The 9748-nt window shown below is 41.9% G+C and overlaps 1 protein-coding gene across 1 annotated transcript in view; it reads left to right on the forward strand.

Annotated features, from left to right (window-relative positions):
* The window catches only part of SNX9 (sorting nexin 9), a 55030-nt gene extending 49730 nt beyond the window's left edge, over positions 1-5300 (forward strand). Inside the window, exons 17-18 of the mRNA XM_056853600.1 lie at positions 2262-2353; positions 4954-5300. Of these exons, the coding sequence (XP_056709578.1) occupies positions 2262-2353; positions 4954-5001 (140 nt within the window). The 3' untranslated portion in view covers positions 5002-5300. The remainder of the gene's footprint in view (positions 1-2261; positions 2354-4953) is intronic.
* The last annotated feature ends 4448 nt before the right edge of the window (positions 5301-9748 follow it).

A 9748-nucleotide genomic window follows, 5' to 3' on the forward strand; every position in this document is an offset into this window, starting at 1 on the left:
CTCCCTCGGCATGTCTTCAGTTTTCTGTATCAGATGACTTTTTATTCCCCTTTTAAGTAACTTGTTTAGATGGGACATACTATATTTATAGATTTAACTGCTTGTTTTCTCTGCACTACCTGTTTTCAGCACAGAAGTAAGACTGTCCATGTCTTCCATGGGCAGGATTTGGAACATCTGAAAATAAGCAAATAGTCCAGAGCAGCTATACAAAACTGGCTAGGGCTGTAGTTTAGGATCAGCAGCGTGTTCTGGTGCCTTTTGGCCCCTGGGATTCTGCCCAGAAGGAGACTAGAAGTAGGCCTTGGATTTGTATGCTACCCTTTCCTGACCCACCCCTGCTTCCTTCATCACCATGAGAAAGTAACAGGATCTACCTTGCTGGTTAGAGAGGTTCCATTTCAAATAAAAGTAGGTCATCCCCATGCTGTGGCTGCGCTCTCCCAGTAGCAAAGAATGTCAGGAAAGGAGGGAGCGCAGAGGCCCAAGACCAACTTCCCGGTTTTGCTCCAGCAGAATCGGCGGAGGCCTAAGGCATCTTCTTTCAGTTTAAAAATAGAAGGCTGTGGGCTGTTAGTAGAAAACCTCAGGTCATGGCAAAACTAAGAAATATGGATGGTTTAGTAAGGGAAATATGAAAATGTTACAGTTCCTGCTTCTGGTGGATATAATTTTAAAGCCAGAAGGAGTGTTGTGGCATGAGAGTGACCAGGTAGGTCTCTGGCTTTATCCATTTAATTGGGAGATTAACTTCTGCTCATCTTTTATACAGACTCCAAATTAAATAGGATCAATATTTGTCGGAGCATCAGTCACCTAGTCATTGTAATGAAGACATCGTAGGTTAAATAAAGTTAGGAGCAAAGTTTTGCTGAACGTGTTCTTTAAAAAATTGTTCTTTAAGAACACAGGGATGTTACTTTCAGCTTTCTGGTCACACATCAGTTTGACCAATTTATAACTTACCTTTTTTTTTCTTTTTTTTTAAATGGATCTTTATTGCTTCTCTAGATATACCGTATTTTTCGCTCCATTAGACACACTGGACCATAAGACGCCCCCCCCCCAGCTGGCCATCGGGGCGGGGAACGCTGGCTCGCGTCGTTCTGGCACGCCCAGCCGCTCTGTGCGCCCCCTGCCTCCCGGCTGGCCGTCGGGGCGGGAAATGCCGGCTCGCGTCGTTCTGGCGGGCGGGGCGCACAGAGCTGGGCGCGCCAGAACGACGCGAGCCGGCGTTCCCTGCCCCGAAGGCCAGCTGGGAGGCAGGCGGGCCCGCTCTGTGTGCCCCCCCCCGCCTCCCAGCTGGCCGTCGGGGCACGCCGACTCATGTCGTTCTGGCGCGTGGGGCTCACAGAGCTGGGCGCGCCAGAACAATGTGAGCCGGCTTTCCCTGCCCCGACGGCCAGCTGGGAGGCGGGGGTGGGGCGCACAGAGCGGGCCCGCCCGCCTTTCAGCTGGCCATTGGGGCGGGGAATGCCGGCTCGCGTTGTTCTGGCGTGCCCAGCCAGCTCTGTGTGCCCTGCCCGCCTTCCTTCCAGGCTAGAATGTGCGTCTTATGGACTGGACTAGGGTCCATAAGACGCTCATTCACTCCATAAGACGCACCCACATTTCCCCTCACTTTTGAGGAAAAAAGTGTGTCTTATGGAGCGAAAAATACGGTATATATTCACCCAAATGCAAAACACACTCTCTCTCCAGATATACCGGACAGTGTGACACAGCAGCTATGACTGTTTATTGTTTAGCCTGGAGATTTATAAGCAGTATTATAAATAAATATAGCTGCAAATAAATGAAACAGAATTCAGCATTGCAGAAGCTTTTTGGAAGTCTGTCTACCGTGCTATGTGTTGTTCAGCTTCATACAACTGCCATTTTCCCCACTACACATGTGTAAAGTAGTCTTTGGCCTTCGTTTTTTTAAAAATGCTGAATGTTACAGTACTGTTCATCCAGAAATACGTGAATTAGCCTGATTCACGTATTCCAGCAGTTGGCAGCTGGATATCTGTGTAGTAACTGCACCAAGCTACTGTCAGGGACATATTATTTACTACATCTCTCCACCTGAACCCATAGAAGATTCTTATGCCATGCTGTGCAATGGAGCAAAATGGTACTGGATTGGCAGGCACACCGCTGCAACCATACGTGAATTCCAGTAGCCTGTGAATCCTGTGTTTGGATTTCTAAATAATTACTATTGATTCCTCATTGAAATAAAATGAACTAATGCATGTCCTGGCTCTGATTTACAGCTGAGATGAATCACTTCCACAGTAACCGGATTTATGATTACAATAGTGTCATCCGCTTATATCTGGAGCAGCAGGCACAGTTCTATGAAACGGTAAGCTGCAATGTATACGGGCCCCTTTTTGTTTGCCAGCCATTCAGTAATTTACTCTTCTAAACAAATGTCAAGTTGCATATTTTTCTTTGCGCTCAGATTTTGTCACATGCTTGAAATGTGGTGTCCCCCCCCCCCAAAAAAAAAGAATGTGAACAGTAAGGGCTTGGGCTATAGCTGTGATTATTTCAGAAGCAATTTACAGTAAATGTCTATTTTTTAAATGTAGACGTAACGAAGAAATAGTTTTCTTCTCCTTTGTAGAAAATGCCGCTTGGCACTACTAGTCTTTCCTGTGCCACTCGCTTCACATGACAAGGCTATGCAGCTATTGCTTGCTTTTTTGCTGGGGTGCACACTGCGTTGTACTTGGCAGTTCAATAGAAATTCTTTCATTCCCTAACAAACCTGGTGCGGAGAAAGTCGATTGATGAATTTAAGCAGAAGTGGCAGCCATTCTATGACAGATACAATTGATTTAACAATGCTTATGCAAACAGGTTACCTGTATTTCAATCACAAAATAGAATAATAGAAACAACTGAGATTTGAAAAATGTATGGTATCTACTGCTTATAGCTCACAGTTACTGTCAGAAATTAAGTTTTATGGTATAATAATCTATCAGTCAAGAACAATGTAAACAGCTTACTTATTAAAAATAGCTATTGGAATATTAGTTAAATTTAGAATCAATATAGAAGAGACTACCATGGGGTAGACGGTAGTGCTAGTTTAAGCACAGATTAAATAAGAACTGTAAAACTCCCCATATCTGTTTCTCCCCCTCTTTTTCTGTACTCTTTATAAAAAATGAATAACATTATATTTAATAGACATTCTTTCATTCCCTTCAGAAAAGGATAGCAGTTAAGCAGCTTGCAGTAATTCCACATATTTCTTTGTAATTTCATCCTGTCATCACATATGTATATTTACCATGGATGGTCAGAAGTGAACATACCTTGTGGTGCTATTCAAGCGCAGATAAAAAAGACCCTCTATGGAGCATTTACATCTTTTCTCCTCTTCCCAAGATTTTAAGGATTTAAAAGGGAAAAAATGGGAGAATCTGAAGTACACTGAATACTAGATAAAAGGGAACTTTGTGCTAAGAAGCATCACTCTGGACCCATTTGGATGATGTTTCTCAGAGCAGTGAGGTCAAGACCTGTTTCAGGCTCCTGGCCTTGAACACATGAATCAGACCCTTGGTCCATCAAAGTCAGTATTGTCTACTCAGACCAGCAGCAACTCCAGGTTCTCAGGCAGAGGTCTTTCACATCACCTACCTGCCTAGTCCCTAACTGGAGATGCCGGGGATTGAACCTGGGACCTTCTGCATGCCAAGCAGATGCTCTACCACTGAGCCACACCCCTTCCCATGGCCTTCATTCTCAATCTTTCCTCCCTGGCTCAAACCATCCACAGAATTCATACATGCACTGCGTTGTAGTGGAGCCTTGGATTAGCCTTTTACATGTATATCCATATTGATAAAATTGGGCTTCCTGAATTGCGAAAACCTGGGATAAACTTGGTTAGTCATAAAGGTACCACTTGATTTCTGTTTTACTTTGCAAATACCTGCTCAGAACTTCTTCATTGTTCATTAGATCATGAAAATTGAGATCATAGCCAAAGCTCCAACAAAATGAACCCAGTGTATGCATGAGTACAAAAGTGAACAACTTGAAGGATGGTAATTCAAACTTCCAGCTGTGCTAGAAGTTGTTGCCATTGGGCAGTGATGTATTTGGAAAGAATTGCCATTTTAGTTGCAGAACAGTTATCTGGGTTGCACTATATCCGAAGGACTAAGCACTAGCTCATCCAGAAACCGCTTTTTGAAAAGCACTGTGAAGTGTGAAAATCACCCATGTTCTTGTGTTAGAGAACACATAGGTCAAGGCATGTAGCAGGTGTGGCAGCCATTACAAGCGCAAGCATGTGCTACATTAGCAGGACTGAAATTTTGACTGTCAAAGATGAACATGTTTTATAAACACTAAATGTGTGAAATGAATTCTTAATGGCTGAACCTCATCCTGTGTGTTTCCTTGTCCCCCCTTTTTAACATGGGAGTAATGCAGTATCACCTTTATTGGCATAAAAAGGAATAATCAGAACAGTTAAAATACATCCAAGTTTAAAATTTGCACAGTTAAGAAACAAGCTCCCTTATGCTTATTGGACGTTGTAGGGATTTTGCTACCCATTGTTTAAGTCTGGGTTCTGGTTATTCAATAAGAACAATAATTTATATTTATCAGACAACTTTTTCTTTTTACTTAGCAAGGGTAATAAGAATTTAACCAGGATTTCTGCATACAAAGGGCAGTATAACAAGACATCAGTAACAGTTTCAGCATGAGCATACCCACAAGGGCAAAGTCTATTCATATATGGAACTTTACGATATCTCCCCTCTCAGCGCTGAGGGTAAAACGTTAAACCTGGCCAGCAAAAAAGCTCTTCGTTGATGCGGAGATTGGAGAAATGAATTGCTTGACATCCTTTCCCAAGCTGAAAACTGGATGACTCTAACAGTGCAGCGTGGCAGTAGTGTTTTTCAAGACTGATATTTGTTTCTATTTCAGATTGCAGAAAAGCTGAGGCAGGCCCTCGGTCGCTTCCCGGTCATGTAGATACAGAGAATAATAACGAAGAACAAACTCCAAAGTGCTTTTCTCAAGGGAGGGGAGGAACTGTGAATTCAAAAAAAAATGTACTACATCTTTGCCATCCCAAAAAAACCTTTGTAAAATACAAGATGCAAAAAAAAGTGAAAACTACAGATGTTTACTTTGTCAGCCTACAATGCCTTGGATATTTATGTATATTTTTTATCTTGACTGCTTTCCCAAATTATCAGTTACCTAAGCGAAACTAGAATTCTTTACATAATATGGATTTAAATTGTCAAGTGATTTGTTGCCAAGGGTTACAAAAAAGCTTCATACTCTCGAATGCTTCAGAGTTATTCATTGACCTCTGAATAGATAGTCCTAAATAGAAAAAGAAAAATTCGGAATAAGAATCTGTAAATTCAGATCCCTTTATCTCAATAGAATCTTTGATTAAATGTGTGGTGCTGAGAGCAAAGGTTAATCTCTTCTTTGGTATAGCTATGATGTAGTCTCTGTAACAACACTGCTGGCACACACTTTTCCCCAAGTGTCTTTTGGTGTCCTGTTTTTTGTACCACAGATGACTTGAAGGCTAGATTAGTTCCATTCCTGCCTTTGTGAAGAAGAGAGTTTAACCTAGAGAGAGCCAAGTATCTAGACAATATTGTTCCATCTCTTCACGAACATGCCCTTGTGCTACTTCCAAATGGGAAGCAGTCCTGGGCATTGGAGGGGACTTTCTTCTCTTAATCTTAAACATGCACTGTAGCATTAATTACCAGTCCCATCACTACCGTCATGATGGAAAATCCCCACATTACTTCTGTCCTTTTGATCCTCATATGATTGCATGATGTGACGGTGTCTTTTGACTTTGCTTTTTAATCCCAAAACAGCTTAGTCCACTTTCCAGAGGAAAACTGAATACTGTGTTTCTTTTGTTAAACACAGTGTGAGCTTATATAGCAAAAATAAAAAACCTCACCTGTTTCAAAATAGAACTGTTATTGAAATGCTAGAAACTGCAGAAGGGTGTAAAAAAACCACTCCTTTTTGTACGTTGACAATAGGCCATTGATGGCATTATCTATAGGAAAATTGGCTAAACTGAACTAAAGTAGGAGCATTGCCACAAGCAGACCATAGTGCCAAATGCAGTGTTCACTAGAATGAATTCATTTCAAGGAAAGCCATAGAAAGGATATATTATTTTACCCATCAAGCCATTCTAACTTATGGGTGCATTCTACAAGTTCTGTTAATTTGTATGCCATTGTCATTTATATATTGTAATATTTTTAGAATAATAGAGAATCTGGGTTTGTGGAGGCAATATGAAGTCCCGCCCCAAAAAAACACCAAACGATCCCAGAATGTAAACGTCATATATATAAGAAGGGCTCAGACATTCTTCATTGCCACATTTTTGATGTTGGTCTACACGCTTTTCCTATTAATGTAGCTTGTCTTCCAAAATTCCGTAAAGTGTTATGATACAGCCTTTGAAATACATGTACAAATTGTAAAGAATGTGTATAAATGTTTTCTGCCAAATGTAATAAGATCTATCTTGCATGTAAAAGCAATTTATGAAATTGTTGGGAAGTGAATTGTAAATTCTAAAGCACTTTTTCACAGCACATTTTTTCAGCATTTGTATATTCACTTTTTTGTGTCAAAATCTTTGTAACTGGTTTTTCAAGGATATCTTTTTACCAAAATTTGCATTAATCCTGATGCCCTAGAAGTTACAGCATAAGCATCTTTAACAGACAAACAATTTGGTAACAAAAAAAGGTGCAGCTTCACTGTGGAAAAACCATCTGTGTGGCAGGATCACTTGGAACAAGCAGAACTGTAACTTTACATCAAATTAAGTTCTTAAATTGATAATAAATATTTATACTTATGTGCTTTTGTTTCTGAAGGATCATACATTTATTCTCAGGTAAAATTTGATGCTTGCAAATGTGTCGTGTTGTCTTATCATTCTTTTTTTTTTCTTACCAAAAAGAGCATCCCTTCAGAAAAAGGGTTATTGTCAATAATGCCCAGTTCCAAGAAGCTAAGATATTCTATACAATTGAGTATGCAGAAATGGCTCTAGGTTTAAATGGGTGAATGAGGAAAGTCCTTTTAGTTGCTGGGGTTATAGCAAAACAAGGGAAAGCAGCTTCTAGTAGGATTTCTGTAGTAGGAATGTTACTCTCGTTCTGCGGCGGAGTGTTGTCCAGCCCTCATTTACAGGCATTTAATACTGTGGCTCCTGCAAAACGGCGTGAAATGTTTGGCAGGTTGGAGCTGCTTCACTCTTAACTGCTTGCCGTGTGCCCAGGCACCTTTGTGCTTTGCACTCTATTAGTCACACCTCTTGAGGGGTATATACAAATCATGCCTCAGTACATTTTTACAAGAACACATTCTGAATAGCATCCAGCAGTACTGGGAAATTAACACAACTTTAAAGTTGATAATGGAGAAATGGAAATGGTTCAAGATTTCGTATTCCTTGGCCCCATGATCAACCAAAAGGGAGACTGCAACCAAGAAATCAGAAGCAGATTGAGACTGGGAAGGGAAGCCATGAAAGAGCTAGAAGAGATCCTTAAGTGTAAGGATGTGTCACTGGCAACCACGATCAAGATAATTCATGCCATAGTATTCCCAATTGGGTGTGAAAGCTGGGCAATGAAGAAAACTGACAGGAAGAAAATTGATTCATTTGAAATGTGGTACTGGAGAGTTTTATGAATACTGTGAACTACCAAAAAGATGAATCAGCATGTTCTACATCTAATCAAGCCTGAACTCTCCCTAGAAGTTGAAATGACTAAACTAAGGCTATCGTATTTTGGTGACATAGGAAGACAGGAGTCCTTGGAAAAAACAATAATGCTAGGAAAAGTTGAAGGCAGCAGGAAAAGAGGAAGACCAAACAGGAGATGGATTGACCTGAGAAAGGCTGTTAATGATAGGACATTTTGGAGAACATTATTTCATTGAGTCACCGTAAGCTGGAAGTGACTCGAAGGCACTTCACACACACACAGCAGTACCAAAATAATATTTTATTTTTACATAAGCAAAATAACAGAAAAGTCTGATAATATCTGCAATCTTGGGGTGAGGGATCTTCTTAAGAGCCAGCGTGACCTTACGCTAGCATGGGTGCCACTTTATCACCAGATAAATACAGGAAGCTTCGCCGCCAGCACAGCCAATTCAGGAACTAAATCCTGGAAGAGAACCACTGAGCCAGTGTGGGGGAGGTGTTCCTGGGGGTGGCGCTGTCTTTAGGCAGCTTCCACAGCCCTTTTGGCCCAGGGACATTCCTTTGAGCGGCAGCCTCAATGTTTTCATTGGGGCCTTCCCCCCTTTTTCTTTTTAAAAACCATGTTTTGTTCCTCCTCTGAGGAGGCAGCATGGCTCCGCCACTCTCGGCCAATGTGTATCTACCCCCCCTTTAGGAATGGGCTGGTAATGTTTAATAGACCTTCAAGGGGGGAGTACAATAAAGTAAAAAATCAATGTTAAACCACGATCAATACAACTAACAACTTTCAAAACTAACTGAGCATCATAAAAAGGACTGAAACTCCAATTTTAAAGAAAATTTAACTTTACCTTGCTTCTTAAACAAGGGGCCTGCATATAGTTTGAGGAAGGGCATTTCAGAGGGTTGGTACCACTGCTGTATGGCCGTGGTGGTGATTACTAGAATAATCTGATGCTTGCCAATGAAGGCATCAGATCAGTGTCTCACCAAATCATCTTAACTTTCCTGGAGGCTCATATGGAAGGAGGCAGCCAGGACATTCAGGCCTTTACAGGGCAAATGTTGAACAGAGCCTAGAAGTTGCTGGTAACCGGTGGACTGCTTTCTAGCTCCTGTGTTGCATTCTAAATGGTGTCTACCTGCTACCAGCTATCAACACGTCTATTTTTGAATTGCGCCATAGAGGATATGATTGATAAAGCTGCAAAATGGAGCAAGGGACAGACCAGGAGCATTTCTTTACTAACCTGAAGGAAGTTTCAGGGTTGCAGAAAAATCTGAAATGTAAAAAAAATACATTAGGGGATTAAAACTCCTCAAAATAAAGTGCCTGTGGCTTTAAGAAAAGAATGCCCACTGAACTTTCAGTGGCTGCTGGAGGTTTCTAGGCAACCATAACAGGTTTCTATAAATCAAAGCTGTGGGGAGAGAACAGTGGTGGACTGGGAAGCTGAAACAAACCAGAAAAGGGTCTGCCCTCCCTCCACTGTCAACAGGGACAGGCCCAGTGGCAACTACCAGAAACTACCCATATAACTTTGACTGGCCCAGTACTAGCCATCACACAACTTGGCCTAGCCAAGCACCAGCCTCCATGCAACCTGGCTAGACTTTTCTTGGGGAGAGGCTGTTGGGTAGGGGGAAAAGCTGGAGGCATATTAAGGTAGGCTGGGCTGGTGGGTGGAAAGGAAAGAAGGCTCACCAGCAGAAACCACCACTGGACACAGCACAATGCTAGGAGCAGCCATCATGCAACTGGGACTAGCCCAGTGCTGGAGGCCACCATGTAACAGCATGGCCCTATACAGGCAGCCAAATTTTTCCCAGGAAGAGGCTGCCGGGGAAGGGAAGGAGGAAAAGCTGAAGTGGGAAGCAGAGAAGGAAGCAGGAAATGGGAGAAGTTATGGGGGCTCCTAGGTAAGGGAAAGAAGAAATACGAGGGGAGGAGATACAGGGAGAAACAGTGTACCCCACAAATCCTTGTGAGTC

This window comes from Euleptes europaea, chromosome 7 (assembly GCF_029931775.1).
Source record: "Euleptes europaea isolate rEulEur1 chromosome 7, rEulEur1.hap1, whole genome shotgun sequence".
Lineage (NCBI taxonomy): Eukaryota > Metazoa > Chordata > Lepidosauria > Squamata > Sphaerodactylidae > Euleptes > Euleptes europaea.